The 21351-nt window shown below is 41.2% G+C and overlaps 1 protein-coding gene across 1 annotated transcript in view; it reads left to right on the forward strand.

Annotated features, from left to right (window-relative positions):
- Positions 1–21351, forward strand: part of CDC42BPG (CDC42 binding protein kinase gamma) — a 241734-nt gene that overhangs the window by 111116 nt on the left and 109267 nt on the right. Inside the window, exons 6-10 of the mRNA XM_056527077.1 lie at positions 321–414; positions 1352–1552; positions 8361–8609; positions 8947–9026; positions 18443–18531. Coding sequence (XP_056383052.1) covers positions 321–414; positions 1352–1552; positions 8361–8609; positions 8947–9026; positions 18443–18531 — 713 coding nt within the window. The remainder of the gene's footprint in view (positions 1–320; positions 415–1351; positions 1553–8360; positions 8610–8946; positions 9027–18442; positions 18532–21351) is intronic.

Below are 21351 nucleotides of genomic sequence, written 5' to 3' on the forward strand. Positions count from 1 at the left end.
GAAGCCCCATTGAAAATGTTTTAATGTAACATGTTTATATGTACATAGAACTCTTTATATAGTATACAAATTAATGTTGTACAATTGTTAAGAACCCAATAAAAATCCTATTAAAGGAAAATGTATGAATCGGTTAACAGATCAGTTTAGGGGAAACAAATGAAGTAGAAGTTTGAAAAGAATAACCAAACTGTGTGAATCTTACTAAATCATTGTCTCCAGGTGCTGAAATAGTTGACACAAAGCACATACAGCAGTCCATGTATCCTTTTGATTGGCCCTTTTCTATGTAATATTCAATATGTTTTTTTTTCCCACAGAGATATAAAACCAGATAATATTCTCATTGACCTGAAAGGTCACATCAGACTTGCTGACTTTGGGTCTTGTTTGAAAATGCGTCCAGATGGCATGGTAATGAAATTGACTGCTTTTATGTTTTTAGACATTGCCTATTGTTTTACATAAATGCATAAAATGTTGGTAATTCCTATATCAATATCATTGTTTCATCATGGTTATGGGATTTTATCATATAAAATGAACAAATATAGAAAAACATGCAGAAGTGTCGGTTATTCTGAGACTGTGGCATGGTACATCTGAAATATCTGTATTGGATGTTAAGGTGAAAAAAAAAACTTTTGCATTTGCAGAACTGTGTGAACTCGAGAGCTATGTTTTATGTTATAAAGGGGTACTCCACTGCCCTGTGTCAGAAACTCCGCTCCCCAGTGTCCGGAAGTTTATTGTTCCGGACGCTGTGTCTGGGCTTCCGTGTTCAGGGCTGCCCCTCATGACATCACGCCCGCCCCCTCAACGAAAGTCTATGGGAAGGGGGCGTGACTGCCATTGCGCCCCCTTCGCATAGATTTTCTCTGAGGGGGCGGGCGTGACGTCACGGAGGGGGCAGGCGTGACGTCTTGAGGGGCAGCCCTGAACACGGAAGCCCAGACACAGCATCCGGAACAATACATTTCCGGATGCTGGGGAGCGGAGGTTCCGACACAGGGCAGCGGAGAACCCCTTTAATACTTTTACACTATGTTTTACATCTCCCTAAAAACAAAAGCATCAGACAGTTAAAATTCAACATGCCCCATACTTCTACAGATGATGTTGGGGAAGATTTGGAAGCCTTCCATACCTTTTAGGTAACTGGCTGTTCCCAGCGGGTTCCACAGACACGACACATGTCAAATGTGTATGGTACCCTTAATTAGACACGTATATATACACACACACACACACACATATCCATGTAGTTAATTTTTTTTATTTGTGTTTCATATTGGCAGAAAATACACAGACCATTTGTACATCTTTTTTTTTTTTTTTAAACTTCTTTCAGGTGGAATCCTCAGTTGCAGTTGGCACCCCTGATTACATTTCACCAGAAATTCTTCAAGCCATGGAGGATGGCAAGGGCAAGTATGGGACAGAGTGTGACTGGTGGTCACTTGGAGTCTCCATGTATGAAATTCTATTTGGAGAGACTCCTTTCTATGCGGAATCCCTTGTAGAGACTTATGGAAAAATAATGAACCACGAGGTAAAGTAAACATTTATACTGTGTTCTCTCCTTTTTTTTTTTTGCTACAATTTTAATACAATACAGTGTTTTATTGCACGATTGATAAACTGGCACTGTCAAAATAAAAATAGTAAAAGGTCTTGGAGACATATAAAAAGTTTTGATCGGTGAGGGTCTGGGTTTTCAGACCCAAACTAATCATAGAACGAGCTGGGAGAAGTGTGCACTTAGAGCATTCTTTTGAGGCTGTGTGTCATGTGACCGTGACTGCTTCATAATGTAAGTTTATGGGACCATCTTGCTCACGTTTATCTCTGCACAGAGCAGGGGAGAGAAGCGCGCTATTCTTCTCCCTCTTTCATGTGATCAATTCAGGGTCTGACTACTCAAACCCAAACAGATTAGAAAAAAATTCCCTAGGACATGTCAAAATATTTTTTTGGACAGTTACACTTTAAGCACTGCTTACATCTGTTTACTGTATTGCTCAATGGAAAGAATTCATGTGTGCATAGATTCTAGAGTTTAAAACAATTTGCTTCTTGTCATGTTGTTTCTAGAGACTTGCATTAAAATTCAAAGTTCTAAATTTATAAAGACTGTAGACTGCAGTACTTGACTGCACCAAACCAGATGTGTCCTATATTAACTCAAGAGATCACCATGTTCAGGGGTATGTTAGGACAGAAAAAAGAAAACACTAGGGTTCTCCCAGGTGTAGTATTTTTGAGAGGAATGAACCCTCCACCGCACCTATAGAGCTCTACTAATTTTGCTAGGTTGTGCTATCGGGTACCACTCTCTGGTAAGCGTGTGGTATAGGAATGTATAAACAGTTTGCAGCTTGACAACCCCTATCCATATACACAAAGGCGCAGAACGGAAACTGGTCTGAGCAAAGAAAAATTGGGGCCTTGGTCGAGCGCTAATGTTCTGGAACACACACATGGATGCTAGAGACGCCACAAATGCACAGGACTTCTATGTTTATTTAACCCCTTAAGGACCAGGCCATTTTACACCTTAGGACCAGAGCGTTTTTTGAACATCTGACCACTGTCACTTTAAACATTAATAACTCTGAAATGCTTTTAGTTATCATTCTGATTCCGAGATTTTTTTTCCGTGACATATTCTACTTTAACATGGTGGAACATTTTTGTGGTAACTTGCATCCTTTCTTGGTGAAAAATCCCCAAATTTGATGAAAAAATTGGAAATTTTGCATTTTTCTAACTTTGAAGCTCTCTGCTTGTAAGGAAAATGGATATTCCCCAAAAAAAATTTTTTTATTCACGTATACAATATGTCTACTTTATGTTTGCAAGTTTTTACTTTTGGAAGACACCAGAGGGCTTCAAAGTTCAGTAGCAATTTTCCAATTTTTCACAAAATTTTCAAACTCACTATTTTTCAGGGACCAGTTCAATTTTGAAGTGGATTTGAAGGGTCTTCATATTAGAAATACCCCATAAAAGACCCCATTATAAAAACTGCATCCCCCAAAGTATTCAAAATGACATTCAGTCAGCATTTTAACCCTTTAGGTGTTTCACAGGAATAGCACAGTGAAGGAGAAAATTCACAATCTTCATTTTTTACACTTGCATGTTCTTGTAGACCCAATTTTTGAATTTTTACAAGGGGTAAAAGGAGAAAATTTATACTTGTATTTGTAGCCCAATTTCTCTCGAGTAAGCATACCTCATATGTCTATGTAAAGTGTTCGGCGGGCGCAGTAGAGGGCTCAGAAGCAAAGGAGCGACAAGGGGATTTTGGAGAGTACGTTTTTCTGAAATGGTTTTTTGGGGGCATGTTGCATTTAGAAAGCCTCTATGGTGCCAGAACAGCAAAAAAAAAAAATACACATGGCATACCATTTTGGAAACTAGACCCCTTGAGAACGTAACAAGGAATTAAGTGAGCCTTAATACCCCACAGGTGTTTCACGACTTTTGCATATGTAACAAAAAAAAAAATTCACTAAAATGTGTGTTTCCCCCCCAAATTTCACATTTTTGCAAGGGTTAATAGCAGAAAATACCCCCCAAAATTTGTAACCCCATCTCTTCTGAGTATGGAGGTACCCCATAAGTTGACCTGAAGTGCACTACGTGTGAACTACAATGCTCAGAAAAGGAGGAGTCATATTTGGCTTTTTGAGAGCAAATTTTGGTTGGGGGGCATGTCGCATTTAGGAAGCCCCTATGGTGCCAGAACAGCAAAAATAATCACATAGCATACCATTTTGGAACTAGACCCATTGAGGAACGTAACAAGGAATAAAGTGAGCCTTAATACCCCACAGGGGTTTCACAACTTTTGCATATGTAAAAAAAATAAAAAAAATGCACTAAAATGTGTTTCGCCCCAAATTTCACATTTTTGCAAGGGTTAATAGCAGAAAATACCCCCCAAAATTAGTAACCCCATTTCTTCTGAGTATGGAAATACCCCATGTGTGGACGTCAAGTGCCCTGCGGTCGAACTACAATGCTCAGAAGAGGAGGAGCGCCATTGAGCTTTTGAAGAGTGAATTTGTTTGGAATGGTAGTCAGGGGCCATGTGCGTTTACAAAGCCCCCCAGTGGTGCCAGAACAGTGGACCCCCCACATGTGACCCCATTTTGGAAACTACACCCCTCACAGAATTTAATATGGGGTGCAGTGAGTATTTACACCCCACCGGCATTTGACAGATCTTTGGAACAGTGGGCTGAGCAAATGAAAAATTAAATTTTTCATTTTCACGGACCACTGTTCCAAAAATCTGTCAGACACCTGTGGGGCGTAAATGCTCACTGCACCCTTTATTACATTATGTGAGGGGTGTAGTTTCCAAAATGGGGTCACATGTTGGGGGGTCCATTGTTCTGGCACTATGGGGGCTTTGTAAACACACGTGGCCTTCAATTCTGGACACTTTTTCTTTTCAAAATCCCAATGGCGCTCCTTCTGTTCTGAAGATTGTAGTTCGCCCGCCGAGCACTTTACATCCACATTTGGGGTATTTTCTTACTCAGAAGAAATGGAGTTACAAATTTTGAAGGCTTTTTTCCTATTTTCCCTTGTGAAAATGAAAAATTTTGGGTAACACCAGCATTTTAGTGAAAAAAAATTTCATTTTCCCATCCAACTTTAACAAAAATTTGTCAAACACCTGTGGGGTGTTAATGCTCACTATACCCCTTGTTACATTCCGTGAGGGGTGTAGTTTCCAAAATGGGGTCACATGTCGGTATTTATTTTTTTGCGTTTGTCAGAACCGCTGTAAAATTAGCCACCCCTGTGCAAATCACCAATTTAGGCTTCAAATGTACATAGTGCGCTCTCTCTCCTGAGCCTTGTTGTGCGTCCGCAGAGCATTTTACGTCCAAATTTTGGGGGTCTTTTTTTCCTTTTACCTCTTGTGAAAATAAAAAGTAAAGGGCAACACCAGCATGTTAGTGTAAAAAAAATTTTTTTTTACACTAACAGGCTGGTGTAGATCCCAACTTTTACTTTTGATAAGGGGTAAAAGGAGAAAAGGCTTCCCAAAATTTGTAGTGTAATTTCTCCCTAGTACGGAGATACCCCATATGTGACCCTAAACTGTTTCCTTGAAGTACGTCAGGGCCCCGAAGTAAGAGAGCGCCATGCGCATTTGAGGACTAAATTAGGAATTGCATAGGGGTGGACATAGGGGTATTCTACGCCAGTGATTCCCAAACAGGGTCCCTCCAGCTGTTGCTAAACTCTCAGCATGCCTGGACAGTCAGTGGCTGTCCAGAAATGCTGGGAGTTGTTGTTTTTCTCCGTTTTGGAAACACTGCCGTACAATACGTTTTTAATTTTTATTGGGGGGGGGGACAGCGTAAGGCGGTGTATATGTAGTGTTTTACTCTTTATTATGTGGTAGTGTAGTGTAGTGTAGTGTTTTTAGGGTACATTCGCACTGGCGGAGGTTTACAGTGAGTTCCCTACTAGGAGTTTGCGCTGCGGCGAAAAATTTGCCGCAGCTCATACTTGAAGCAGAAAACTTACTGTAAGCCTGCCCGTGTGAATGTACCCTGTACGTTCACATGGGGGGAGCAAACCTCAAAACTACAACTCCCAGAATGTACTGACAGACCGTGCATGCTGGGAGTTGTACTTTTGCAACAACTGGAGGCACACTGGTTGGAAAACCTTCAGTTAGGTTCTGTTATCTAACTCAATATTTTCCAACCAGTGTGCCTCCAGCTGTTGCAAAACTACAACTCCCAGCATGTACTGATCGCCGTTGGGCATGCTGAGAGATGTAGTTATGCAACAGCTGGAGGGATCGCAACTACAACTCCCAACATGCTGGGATTTGCAGTTTTGCAACATCTGGAGAGCTACAGTATAGAGACCACTGCAAACTCTGGCCCTCCAGATGCTGCAAAACTACAAATCCCAGCTTGCCCAGACAGCAAACAGTTGTGTGGGCATGCTAGGAGTTGTAGTTTTGCAAGATCTGGAGAGCTATAGTTCAGAGACTACCATATAGTGGTCTCAAACTGTAGCCCTCCAGCTGTTGCAAAACTACAACTCCCAGCATGCCCAAAGAGCTGTCTGGGCATTCTGGGAGTTGTAGTTTTGCAACATCTGGAGTGCTACAGTATAGAGACCACTTTATCGTGGTCTTGGACTGCAGCCCTCCAGATGTTGCTAGGCAACTTACCGGCTTCCGTCTGATCCAGGGAGCCTGCTGCACGACATCGCCGCCAGCCGATCTCTGACGCCGATCGTCGCCCGCAGCTTCCGCAGATAGGAAAGTGGACTCCGGCACCGGTCCTCTGTCGTTTCCCCGTTCTGCCCCGCCTATTGTGGGTGGGCAGAACGGGGAAAACGAAAGTTAACCCCCCCGCCCCTGATCTGCTATTGGTGGTCTCGTCTCTTATCTCATCTCGTCACTCCTATCTCTTCAGGGGGATTGTGGGTGTCTTAGACACCCGCGATCCCCCTTATATTCCGGGTCACCATAGACCCGTAATGACCCGGAATTGCGCAAATCGCAAGTGTGAATTCACTTGTGATTGGTGGCGATCGTCGACATGTGGGGGGTCCCGGGACCCCCCTCGGCGTTTGCCTGGGACGCCTGCTGAATGATTTCAGCAGGCGTCCGGTTTCGCAACCCGCCTGGCGATGCATCTAGCCTGACATAGGGTCCGTTCAGGACCAGAAACTCGTTGCTGTATTGCCAATAAATCTGATTTTTGGACATTTGATATGTGTCCGTTCATTTTATGAACCGACAATGGGATTCAGCAGTTACACACTCCTTCCTCAGGTACAAAAGAAATCAAATTCTGGCATTCTGATCCGGCTCCACATGCTATTGTGGCATGTCTCCAGGGGTAGGACATTCCAGAACACTGGTTTTTAAACAGACTTCTGAGAATTTAATTACTCTTCAACAAATGGTGCAAATAACTAAATGTAAGCATGCGTTCTATGCATGGTACTGACTTTTCAAGCTGCTTCAGTTACCAGGGCAACCACATACTGCCAAGCCCCACAAACCATGCACTGTCTATAGTTTGCCGTTTACCACGTGCAAGTATCGGCAAGATTCCCACAAGCTTGAATCAGCCAATCATCCCCATGCTGAGAGCACCTTGTGGATAAGTTCTACCCCTAAGTATAAGTACCCTTCACTTAGCTAAAACTATAGTCTGTGGTAGTGGAGTGATAATCTACCCTTCTTTACCTACTAGACGTGCAATGAAACAAACCAAACAAGACACTGGTGCTGCCTGGTGCTGATACCCTAGGTAACACTATTAGTAAAGGTAGTGAATCTTCTCACCTGATGCTGTTGGGCTCAGAGCTCAACACCTTTGTGTACTTGTATCAAATATAGTGGCTGCCTCCAAAATGAACCAGTCATCCAGATAGGTCCATTTTGTGCAGATAATCTGTTTGCCAGAGCTTGCTGGGAGAAAAGAAAAAGGGGACTATTAAGTTGCGAGGGAGCAACCGCAGACACCGTGATTAAAATAAAAAATTGCTTTATTGTAAAAAGGAGGAAGGCTGGTTTAGAGAGATTAAGCTCTATTTTTCAAGTCCAAAGTGTACTGGAAAAAGAGCTGGATCTCTTGAAACACGTCATCCTCCTTTTAGCAATAAAGCAATTTATTATTTTAATCACGGTGTCCGTGGTTGCTCCCTCACAGCCTTTTCATTTTCTCCCTGCAAGCTCTGGCAAACGGATTATCTGCTTTTTTTTTTACCCACTGCAACAGCCAGGCCTTTAAAGGGGTACTCCGGTGGAAAACTTTTTGTCCTAAATGAACTGGTGCCAGGAAGTTAAACAGATTTATAAATTACTTCTATGAAAAAATCTTAATGCTTGCTACAGAGTAAATTCTTTTCTTTTTAAGTTTCTTTTTTGTCTTGTCCACAGTGCTCTCTGCTGACACCTAATCAGGAACTGTCCAGAGCAGGAGAAAATTCCAATAGCAAACCTGTGCTGCTCTGGACAGTTCCTGACACGGACAGAGGTGTCAGCAGAGAGCACTGTGGACAACACAAAAAAAGAAATTCAAAAATAAAAAAATTTCCCCTGTAGCATACAGCTGCTAAAAAGTACTAAAAGGATTAAGATTTTTTAATAGAAGTAATTTACAAATCTGTTTAACTTTCTGACACCAGTTCATTTAAAAAATAAAGATTTCCACCGGATTACCCCTTTAAGCAGGTTTTCAATAAAACCCCATCACAGTGAAGGAACCTTTCACTGACACACAGACTACCTAGTTGTTTGTATTTTTCGTATGTGTGTTATGTGTTTTTCCTTTACACGGCTTGTCTTTTTTGTGCAGGTACATCTGCAGTTCCCCTCAGACATTACAGATGTATCAGACCATGCAAAGAATCTAATCAGTCGCCTTATCTGCCGACAAGAAGATCGACTTGGAAAAGGTGGTGTTGATGACTTCAAGAAACATCCATTCTTTAATGGAATGGACTGGGATAACTTGCATACAGCTACCCCGCCTTATATCCCAGAGGTTGACAGTCCAGCAGACACTTCTAATTTTGATGTGGATGATGAGACTTTGAAAAATTCGGTAGGTAATTGTTCAATCCCAAACTTAAATTGTTAAAAATCTGAAAATTTTTTAGGAAAAACAAATATTCCTCTGTCACTCAGCCACACTCTAACAGGTTATGAGTTCTGGGGTCCATACTGAAGCTGGTTTTCTGGTCTCTATTTCACAAAATAAGCTTTCCAGTGTCTTAAAATAAATTTTTGACTCTTGAACCCCACTAAGCAACTACTTTATTTGTATGAGCAAGCTATAGATATATTATATGTTATTGTTACCTAAGTATGCATTTTATCCTTTTAGTTTGTATTCGGTTCGTGGTTTGTTTTACTTTGAATATATTTTATGTTTATTTCAGGAAACCTTGCCTCCAAGTAATAACAATGGTTTTGCCACGCATCTCCTTCCATTTGTGGGATTTACGTATACATCCAACTGGTATGCATGTTAAAAATGTTAACTAGCTGTGCTTTATAACTAATAGGATCTTAAAGCTAAGGATTAGAAACTAAATAACAGTAATTTTTTAATTTTCCAAAAACAGTGACTTTGTACAGTCCATATACCCCCAACAGAATAATGAATACATGTAATGAACAACCAAAATAACAGTCCCGAACTATCCCCCCCCCCTTACACAGCTGATATCTGGGTCATTAGATGCACATGGAAAATGAACGGAGAAAGTATGCAATGAGCAGTATTTGTCAATAGCTTAAAGTTTGTGATTATAGCAGGTTACATTTTAGCAGTTTTCTCCTTTTCCATCCTCTCTAAAATCAAACAATCCTTAGAAGACCCACCTTCTTCCATAGCCAATCGCCAAATCCACATTCCACCACTGCAGGTCATGGTGTAAGGGTGGAAAAAAAATACAACAATCCATCAAGTTCAACCTAAAACCGAACTGTGTTAATCCAGAGGAAGGCACGACTGATGCCAAGTGCCCCATGACAAAAGGAAAATTCCCTCCCAAGCCCAATATGGCAATCATAATAAATCCACCTAAAACTTGTATCCATAACCTGTAATATTATATTTTCCCAAAAAAAATCCAAGCCCCCTTTATGGGGCAAAGAGTTCCATAGTCTCACTGCTCTTACAGTAAAGAATCCCAGTCTGTGATGATGATTTCCACTAGATGTAGAGGTTGCCCCTATTTTCATTGTTACTGGCTTAGGTATAGAGACGCCATAGAAAGATCTTTGTACTGTCCATTCATATGTTTGTACATTGTGATCAAATCACCCCTAAGATGTCTTTTCTCCAAATGAAATAACCCCAAGCTTTGTAACCTGTCTTGGTTCTGTAATCCTACCATACCATCAATCATTTTGTCGCCATCCTCTGCACCCAAAGCTTGATAACCTGTTTTGATTCTGTAATCCTCCCAGACCATCAATCATTTTTGTTGCTTTCCTTTGCACTTTCTCCATTTCAGCCATGTCCTTCTTATATGCAGGTTCCCAAAATTGAACACAAAACTCCATGTTTGGTTTGACTAATGATTTATACAGAGGAAAAAACTATGTTCCTGTCACGAGCCACACTGCCTCTCTTGATACATCCCATGACTTGTCAGTATTGGCAGCAGCTGCCTGGCACTGGTCAATAAAGTTGAGTTTACTGTACACCAGTACTCCCAAGTCCTTTTCGGTACTAGTTTTACCTAATGTCTTATTATTTAGCACAAATTTGTGCATTTTGTTTTTACGGCCAAGTGCATAACCATACATTTATCCACATTATACTTCATTTGCGATGTCTGTGCCCAAGCCGGCAGCTTTCCCAGATCCCTCTGTAATATTCTATTATCCTCCTCTGTGGCAATCACCTTACCCAGTTTCCAGCCACTTTCTGTTTCAACTAAGTAACTCAACAATTTACCAATAGACCCCCAGAGAGGCTCTACCATTTTTATTATTACTTCTTGTTTAAGCATATAACAATGTTTTGTAAGAGGGTATGGGTGACTCAGTAGTACCTTAATACAGGTATTTATATCTGTCCGAATAGTTGATCATTTATGGGTTCATAAGCATCAGGTAGTCACATAAGCCATAATTAAAATCAAATAAAGCCAGAGTATCCACCCATCAGCAGCAGTGGTAGAGCTATAGCAATTATATCCACATATCTAGACCAATAGGAAAACAGAACTAAAATAGAATTGAGCAATGATTTTATGTACGGTATTGTAATTCTGCTAGATAGAGCCATGTCACTATGCTTATTGTATTACCTTGTATGTGACTTCATCAATAACTACAATGGCATTAAGTCATTGGTGATTTGGTGGAGGTCCTAGGTAATACATTTATTCCTGGGTAATGATATCCAATCTGGTTATCAGTTCATGGCTGTTTTTCTTACAACGCATTTTTAAAGAAAATTAAGTGACTACAGTGAAAAGATAACATATATATATAAACTGAGAAATTTGGGATGTGCAAACATTTTCCTAGGGAAAGGGACCTGCTATGGTCCTGCAACATACAGGGCCATTATTTCTTTAAAATGCATCTGTCACATGCAATAAGGGTATAAAACTGCCCTCAAAGCCTACAAGCTGTGTACATGTCTACTGCAGCATACCTTTCTCTGTTTATTCCATTCTTTTATTTCCCTAAAAACTGCTATATTGAAAAGTCACAAACATGGGGGAAAATAATTATATATAATAGCTTATATAAATTAAATAAAAAACTGTCCTCGAGACAGTGTGGAAGTGAAGAAAAAAAGGGGGATAATAGAAAAAGAGAGGAAGAAGGAGAGAAAAGAATAAAAGATACAGATGGATGGAAGAGATAATTTGTATCTAATGTGGATAGACCGGAGTCAAGGATGGAACCATAGAGCATAGAATAAATGTTCTAGCTATCACATCTTTGCAGGGCCCTTGCACCTGATGCGATTGTACAATGATAAAAAATATTATATAAATGATAAAAGGATATAATCAGCCACCTGGTAAAATATGAAGAATAGCCAATATATATATATATATATATATATATATATATATAACAAGCCTGTAAATTAAAATATGGCAATGTCCATGTAACAACGATAAATGTCTTTGAACAGTCTTGGAAAGTAACCTGTCTCCAATTAATGATGCGTAGGACAAAATAGCCAGAATACTTATTGATGATATTTAGAACTGGTTCAGAGGTGATGTATCGTAATACCTGTAGTCCGCGATTATATTTTACTCACAATCTGTATTACCGCCGTCCTCGCGGTGGGAGCGGCGAGGGTGGTAGTCGGAGCTGGCACAGAGTTGCGCCCTGCCTTGGTGCGGGTTAGTTGTCTCGTTCAGCGGTCCCAGCATGGTGCAGGTGAGCATGGATGTGCGTCCGGCCAAGGAGGTCTCTGATGATGAAAACAGGTAACTGGCTTTCTGTTAACTGGCTTCCTCGTGCTAGATCGTGCGCGTGATCTTTACAGTGGTCCGAAACTTAAGGTGCTGCAGTGCTGCCAAAGTCGGGCTTTAATTATCATAGAAAGTGCTGATATTCTAAAATAAAGGGTAATAGGTAGGGCTATACGCGTTTCAAGACAACAGTCTTATTCTTCAGTAGCCAAAAATATAATAATTGGTCATCCCAAGGTTCGGGTTTATATAACACAGGTAAGTGATGTCACAATTTAAGCGATCTATAAAACCTGGAAAACCATTCCACATGTAAAGACAAAATTGATATATATTATACTCTCTCCAAAATGAAAAGAAAGAGACAGAAAAGAATGAGGAGAAAAAAATATATAGAGATGATCAGAATTAGGGAAAAATAAAATAAAATACACAGACCATATAGAGGATGAACTAATAATTTCATGGATGATAATAATGAATATTATGCAGAGATCATTTATACAAAACATTATACATGGGACTTAAGTGGATATGGATAAAAATGAATAAAAATAGTACTGTGCTGAGTGATGTAGAATCTTGTGATGAGAGGAAATATGAACAAAGACAAAGCAGGATGATAATAAAAATAATAATAAAATGGATATATACCATATTTATCGGCGTAGAACACGCATTTTTTAGGCTAAAATTTTTAGCTTAAAGTCTATCTGCGTGTTATACACCGATAAGCCGCTGCAGTTCAGTGATTTAAAGCAGGCACTTTAAATCAATGAACTGCAGCGGCTTTTGCAGGTGCAGAGACCTGCCGTCGCTGACGGCTTCTCTCCCTCTGCTATCGGCGCCGCTGCCCCTTCTCTCCCCCTGGCTATCGGAGCCGCTGCCCCATTGCCGGGGCCGATAGCCAGGGGGAGAGAAGCGGTGCCGGCAATGGGGCAGCGGCGCCGACAGACAGGGGAAGAGAAGGGGCAGCGGCACCAATTACCGGCACCGCTGCCCCGTTGCCTCCCCAATCCCCGGTGGTATAATTACCTGTTGCTGGGGTCGGATCAGCGCTGCTTCAGGCCTCCGGTGTGCATCCCCTGCGTCGTTGCTATTCGCTGCACGGCGCGGCGCAATGACGAGTGACGTCACTCGTCATTGCGTCTCGCAGCGCATAGCAACGACGCAGGGGACGCACACCGGAGGCCTGAAGCAGCGCTGATCCGACCCCAGCAACAGGTAATTATACCACCGGGGATTGGGGAGGCAACGGGGCAGCGGTGCCGGTAATTGGTGCCGCTGCCCCATTGCCGATAGCCAGGGGGAGAGAAGCGGTGGTAGCAGGGCTCTAGAACCCAGGAAAGGCAGGGGGAGAGAAGCGGGCAGCGACGGCCTCTCTCCCCCTGCCTTTCCTGGGGGCTTCTGTGGGGTCAGAAATAGTGTATCGGGGTATACACATGCGCGCACACACACGCACCCTCATTTTATCAAGGATATTTGAGTAAAAAACTTTTTTTACCCAAATATCCTTGGTAAAATGAGGGTGCGTGTTATAGGCTGGTGCGTGGTAAACCCCGATAAATACGGTATATAAAATTAAAAATAAAGATGAAAATACAAATAAAAATGGATAGATAAAAATAAATGTAAATTAAAAATAAAATAAAAATGGAAATAAGATCAAATAATATAAGTTGAATTATGGATAAAAAATCTTGATCAAACGAATTGAAAAGCCACAAACAGTCAGAGAGACATGGCCTGGGGCCCGCAATGCCCTGTGGCCACTACAGTTCTCTCCTCAGTCAGTGTATGGCCCCTGCGTTAGGGACACACTGGTCTGCCGCACATTCGCCATCACTTGCTATTACAGTGATTGGGATTTAAGTCTATGAGCGCTCTCGATGCCCATTGGGGGAGCTGTGTATCATAGATATTTGTTGTAAGAGACTTCTTCTCCACTATTAATCATTTAAGACCGGGCTAGCCAATTTGACATCTATTCCCCAGATGTCGCAAGAAAAAACAAGCAGAAACAGTTATGTTGGTGTTCAAAGTCACAAACCCCTGAATTAATGTTATAAAACAATTTATTTAACATAAGTCAATATCCCCTGGTTTCCAGCAGACAAGCTGGGAGCCAGGACAGGTGAGCAGTACATAGTATGTTGTCTTTCCCCTACAGAAGACACCTGGACTAGAGGCTCCTGCAGGGTAAGTGGTGTATGAGAACTAGTGAACTGCTTGGAGTCTTTTGAGATATGAACTATTCTTTCCATCCAGTATTGAGACTATTACTATCTCCTGGGAGAATGCAATTGCAATAACTCTAATACCAGTTATAATGTTTTGTATCCTATGATTCTGTGGACTTCTATTTTAATGTGGATTTTTATAATTAGCATAAACTTTTATTGCTATTGGAGTGTTGGCATACATTGGCATTGGATACTTGGATAGTGGCAGTTATTGTTGTGTTATTATAACTCTACACTAGAATTTAGTAAGTGGGTATCAGGTGTGTCCCACCTGATTGTTGGTGATATTGGCTTATGCTAAATAATTTTATAACATTAATACAGAGATTTGTGACTTGGAGCTGTGTATCATTCACACAGGGGCCATACACTGACTTAGGAGGAAATAAGTACACAGCTAGAAGGCTGTGTGGACAGCTTCATACCTTTATTGCACACAATAGATGTCATCTACATTTTTTTTTCCTTATTAGATATACAGTAGATTCTGAAAATGTTCTTTTTTTTTTATTGTAACTTTTAATTTATTTCATTTTTTGTACATTATGGAGTTGCCATCTTGCCTGACCGTTTAACAGCATTTAGTCATATGCTTTATGGCAGGACCGATGAACATGGACAGGGCCTGTCCTATTCAGATGAATTGGAAACGTAACTGGTGGTTAAGGCTCTGTGAACTTTGCAGAGGGTGGATGCTCTTCTCTGAGCAACATCTGTTATGTATATCTATCTACTGGTGTCACCTTTTAATGTACACTGTCTGTGCAGAGAATAAAGGCATTACTGGGAAATTATCTATACAGAACAGGAAGTCTCAGCTTAGTTTAAGGTCTAGTGGCCAGAATGGAAACTGCAAGATTTAAAGATTTGTATAAAATATAGACCGGAAAATAGGAAATTAGAAAAAAAAAAAAAAAACTTAAAAAAATAGAATAAGCTTAAAAACCTTTAAATTAAACCATGGGTAATTTTCTGGAGGGAGTGTTCCGGAACATTTTATCTTGATGACCTATTCTTAGGATAGATCATTATTATCTGATTGATGGGGGTCTGACTCCCAGTGTCAACACCGGTCAGCTGATTGAAGGGTTTTCGTGCCCATGCAAGCACTGCAGACTTTTTACTTCCAAACGGGTAAAGCTCTGTATAGTACATATGGCAACAGTTTGAGTTGGTATTGCAGCTCATCCCATTGAATTCAGGAAATATACAGTATCTAACTTTTGTAAATATTTTATATAATTTTTTTTTATGTGACAACGCTGAAGAAATGACACGCCACTACAATGTAAAGTAGTGAGGACACAGCCTGTATAACAGTGCTTAATGTTGTGTCTCCTCAAAATAACTCCACACCAGAGCTGCTGCAAGGATTTTTGCCACCCCAGGCAAAAGCTAATTTTGACGCCCCCTTGACTCCACCCATTGGCCCGACCTTTGACACGCCTTACCTTACTATTAGGGTGACACACTGTAACAAGCAGACTCCTCATGTATTTAGCTTACTACTGGGGTAACACACTAACAGTAACTGACACTCCTCCTCATGCTGCTGACTGAGCGAGTGGTTCAGATGCTGGTTGTCTAATTTTCTTGTGGCAGGCAGAGCAGCCCCTCCTCCCCCCCCCCCCCCCCCCCCCCAAATCAAGTGGGCGCTCTAAACCTTGTAAATAAAGATGAGCACATTTTAGAAAAATTTGATTCGGCCGATTTGCCGAATTTTCCGAAAAAATTCAGTTAGATCAGAATTTATTTGTGGCGAATCGCTATTAAAAACTACTATTTCCGGGCTACAGAGAGCCTCAATAGGGGTGTAGTGCATTGTCGTAACACGCATAGGGAGTGTACTGTGTTAGTGAAATAATACTGTTATTCAGACATGCAGATTACAGGCATCGCCGTTAGAATCACTGCCGCACAGCGGCACAATGACAGCCTGGTAATAATTGGAATGAGCAAACTTAAAATCTTTTTTTTTTTTTTTTTTTGTGGACCCATTGGAGGGAAAATCTGTTGCCAGCACCCGTGGTAATTCCAGCTCCAATGGTGTATAATTGCTGCAGTGAAAAAGCTCATACTTGTATCTTAAAATCAAGCTGGCAGTCTGCCGCGAGGCTTCTACTGCCTGTCCCAGCCCCTGCCTCTCGGCACACTCCCATGCTCATGACTGAGTGTCCACTTAAAAAGGGAGGTACTGCAGCACCAGCAACTTGGACAAGAACACATTCAGCTTCTGGGCCGTTGGATGAGTGGGCGCATACTGCTTTCTCTTGGACATGGCTTTGCTGATGGATTGCTGCCGGAATGACTGACTCGAAGTGGGAGTAGCAGGAGCATCTGGACAGACAGAAGTTGGGTATGATGACGGCTCCTTTTGGCTGAGGTGGTGGAGCCTTGGCTGGCTGAAACATGGAGTGGCGTGCCACTGGGTGATGCAGCAGGTAGGACCACCGCATCGGAGCCACAGTTCTCCTAAGCCGCTTTATGGTGACACTGCATAGGTTGACGCAGGGCCGTGGTGCCAACATTGGAACCCTGGTCACACGTCACCTTCTGCTGACACATCTTGCATGTGGCCAGGTTAACATCCTCCGGATGCTTGATGAAAAACTGCCACTCCGCCATGTAGCTGACTTTCCCACCAACAGTCCGCACTGATTGACTGCTACTGCTGCTGACTCCAGGAACCCCTGTTCCACTATCTCCCAGGCAGGTAGGCACGTTTGGCTCAAGACTTACTACTGCTGCCACCTTGCTGACTCCCAACCATGCTGCCCCCTTGCTGGGTCGGCTGCTGCCTCACGGGCTGATGATGAAGCCCCTTCTGCACTCGGCTCTCAAGTGTGATCAGCCTCATCATCATCGAGTTGTCTGCATGTCACTGATGTCCTCCTCAGGTTCCTCAACAGTGTCTACTTCAGGAGCCTGAACGCTCGCAACACCACATCCCACGCCACTCTCCTCATCACTACTTCCCTCCTAGAGGAGGAACCAGCTGATGTCTCCTTTAATTCTTGGATCGTCCTCACTAAATAGTGGTGCTGAACCCATAGCATACGATACTTCTGTGGCGGAGGGAACAGCTCCCGGGCCATGCCAACTGAAGGTTGTGTCTGAGGAACCCACCAACTGAGTTAACCAATCAATGATGGCAGATGGGTTGCTGGTCGAGACATGACCGCTAGCTGATACGGGAGCTCGGGCCTCTCGCTGCAACTACTACTGCCACGCGCCCCTAGTCTGCTGTGACCTCTGCCTGCGCCTGATGAATTTAGACCTCTGCCACTCCTCTGTGCACGTCCTGGCACTTCTCTGCCTGACATACTTATTCACCAGCTGAGGGCATATATGTTACACTTATGAGAGGAGGACAATACAATCAAATACGCTTAAAACTGTATTAGGCTACAAAAACAAGCATGTAACTTTGACTGGACTTTCATAGTAACTGGCCCAAATTAGTTTAACAGGAAAAAAAAATTGTACACCACGTAGGTGTAAGTACAGTTTACACTTATGAGAGGAGGACAATATACTCCACTACGCAACCTGTCCTAGGCACTAAAAGCATGTGACTATGGCTTTGTGTTCACCCTAACTGGCCCCTATTAGCTTTAGAGTTGTTGTACAGCTCAGTGCAGCAGTACAGAGCTGCTGTGTAGTACACCCAAAAGTGTTCTCTTTCTCCCTCGCTCTCTCTCACTCTCTGTCTCTTTCTCTCACTGCTTTTCTGCAGTGATTTGGGCTTGTGGTGAATCACTGCTGCAAAGCTGTTTTTCGGTGGAACACACACACTACTCTCTCTCTGTAATAAAACGCTGAAATGACTTGCTGCAGCATAGGGTTGTGACATCACAGGACTGGTTGGCTGCTGATAGGCTGGATGTGATTCAGGGTGATCCCGCCTACCCAGCTTCCCACCTTCCCAGAGCTCCTCACATGTGGAGCCACCATTTTAGACGCCCTGGAGCCTTTGATTCAATGATCCATTCCAGTTTAATGTAAACTGGTGCTGGCTTACTTATATGTAGGTACTGCAAATGCTGTTTTTTGTGCTTATGCTCTGATCATTAAAATCTCTAAAAAAAAATAAAAATTAAAAATAAATGAATACTGATCTAAATCTTATATATGCTTTATATTTACTTATTTATTGCAAGAGCCACATGATAGGGATAACTGATCCAACAGCTCCTTGTCATATTCATTTATTACTCTTCTTACTGTAATTGTAGCCCCTTAGCAGACAAAGGCTCGCTGATGAACTGCATGGTCAGCAATGGAATGGGAAATGGTCCGGGACAAGGTAAAGACTCCATTCCAGGTAAGTCCCTTCTGAGATTTCCTAATAATACGGGTTCTAAGGTATGCAAGCCACACGAATGCCGGATAGTACCACCTCTCAGAGAGTTAATACATCCAAAATTAAATTGTCTCTGAGACTGAGGTGCCATAATAAAACTTAACTTTTAATACAATTAATAAAAATCTCCAAATCACACAGAAAAAGTGAATCCCAAAATAGGAAAAAAACATTTAAAAAAAGACTAAATAGGCATATACTAGCCCAACAGCCTTCTATGCTGTATATATCTTGCAAAGTACAATTATTATTTAGCATAGGTCATGTAAGAAATTAGTCCTTGAAAATAGACAATTTGTATGCACATAATAGTCCCAATCCCAACGCGTTTCTGTACATGTGATGAAATAAGGGGTACTCCAGTGGCAAAAATTTTTTTTAAAACAACTGGTGCCAGAAAGTTAAACAGATTTATAAATTAGAAAAAAGTAGAAAAAGGCCAGCACGGCTGAATGAAATCTTCAAAACTTTATTCACGAATCCTCGTTAAAAACCTTCATGGTGGCAGAAAGACACGGACATATACAAAAGTAGAAAAATTGCACATGGAAAAACAGTCCCAAACAAGGCTGACGCGTTTCAGGTTGCTATACCCTTACTCATAGCTTGCCAATACTCAAATGAGAATGCCTTATATACTACAAGGCCATCCCTTCCATTAGGAAGGGGAGGGACATCTTATGTCAGTGTGCAATCCAACACAAGTAAAACCAGGATTCGAGGATTCGTGAATAAAGTTTTGAAGATTTCATTCAGCCGTGCTGGCCTTTTTCTACTTTTTTCTGCTTTGGTTGGAGGTAGCCGTGCACGCCCCAGGTGAGCTGAGACTCCTTTTCTCTTTTAGATTTATAAATTACTTCTATTTAAAAATCTTAATCCTTCCAGTACTTATCAGCTGCTGTATACTATAGAGTAAGTTCTTTTCTTTTTGAATTTCTTTTCTGTCTGACCACAGTACTTTCTGCTGACACCTCTGTCCATGTCAGGAACTGTCCAGAGTAGGATAGGTTTCCTATGGGGATTTGCTCCTCCTCTGGATAGTTCCTGACATGGACAGAGGTGTCGGCAGAGAGCACTGTCCAGAGTAGGATAGGTTTGCTATGGGGATTTGCTCCTCCTCTGGATAGTTCCTGACATGGACAGAGGTGTCGGAAGAGAGCACTGTAGTCAGACAGTAAATAAATTTAAAAAGAAATGAACTTTCTCTGGAGCATTCAGCAGCTGAAAAGTACTGGAAGGATTTAAGATTTTTAAATAGAAGTAATTCGCAAACCTGTTTAACTTACTGGTACCAGTTGTTTTTTTTTAAAAAAAAATCCACTGGAGTACCCCTTTAAGTTTTGGCACATGAACTTCCTCAGGGGAAACACCAAGGGAAATGTGCAAAAATATATTTATAGGGCAATAATATATATTTATAGGGCTTAAAAAAGAAATTAAAATAACGGGAATATTAGAGACAGCGCCAATTTGGCATAATGTAAACTTGAAAGAGGTAGATAAGCTGGAAACTAACAACTTGCAAAGTAGGGGATGTAAAATTTTGAGAGACGTGTGGAGAAAAGGAGAGTTAAGAAAGTGGAGAGAGGTGCAGGAAGAATTTAAATTAGGAAAAGGTATGTGGCTGGAATTTCATGGTTTAAAAAGTGCCATATGCAGGTCACTAAAAGACAGTGGTAATAGGATAGTAGAAGTAACAAACTATAAGAAAAATGGAGGAGGGAAAAATAGTAAAGAAAGTTTATGGCAGTAAGCTATACCGAAATAATGAAAAATAAAGAAAATAACTTAAAACATAAATGCTTCCAGCAATGGGACGAAGAGTTAGGCAAGAGAAATAAATGCGGTTGGATGAATGTATTCAGGAATATAAAAATAATTTCCCCAAGCTTAGACCATCAACTGATACAATGGAACATAGTATATAGAATTTATTATACACCAAAATTCCTCTTCAGGATTGGTAGGAGGGAAAATGGCAACTGTCCAAGATGTAAAATGGAAAATGCGGGATTCCTGCATATTATATGAGAATGTGAAAAAATACACGAATATTGGATGTCAATAATTGATGATATCGAGAGAAAAATAAAATGATATAAAAGATGATATAGCTTTGATTATCTTGGGTGATGATAGAAAAGTAAATAAAACAACAAAAGAAAGAAAGGAACTACTGACGATGCTCTTTTATGCTAGATTATTAATAATCAGGAGATGGCTGGCCCCAACTAAACCAGAGGTATGGGAGTGGAGGGAGGTGACAAGAAGGTTATTTGGTTAAAAGAAAGAAATTAGAGGGTTTTATTTAATTTTTTTATTTCATTATTATTATGTGTGGGGGACGGGAATCAGGGGGACACAAGAATAAAGGCAGGTAGAAATAATTGGGAAGATACCAAAGATCTAAAATGGAAAAAAAAAAAAGAAAAGCGAGAGGAAGGGAAAGGAAAGAGAAAAGAAAATGAATTGATATAGTATAATGGAAATAGTAATAGAATGGGAAGGTGTTGTCCCTCTGCTCCCGTCCACCCAGTAAGGGGGAGATATGTCATGGGGGAGAAAGGTGAGGGTAGGTGAGGGGGTGGAAAAAAAAGATAAAATCTTGAAATTCAATGTATAAAATGTTATTTATTAAAATGTAAATGATAAATGTTTTCAATAAAGAAATATTGAAGGAAAAAAAATTTACTTTCTCTGGAGCATTCAGCAGCTGAAAAGTACTGGAAGGATTTAAGATTTTTAAATAGAAGTAATTTACAAACCTGTTTAACTTACTGG

Source organism: Hyla sarda, chromosome 6 (genome assembly GCF_029499605.1).
Source record: "Hyla sarda isolate aHylSar1 chromosome 6, aHylSar1.hap1, whole genome shotgun sequence".
Classification (NCBI taxonomy): domain Eukaryota; kingdom Metazoa; phylum Chordata; class Amphibia; order Anura; family Hylidae; genus Hyla; species Hyla sarda.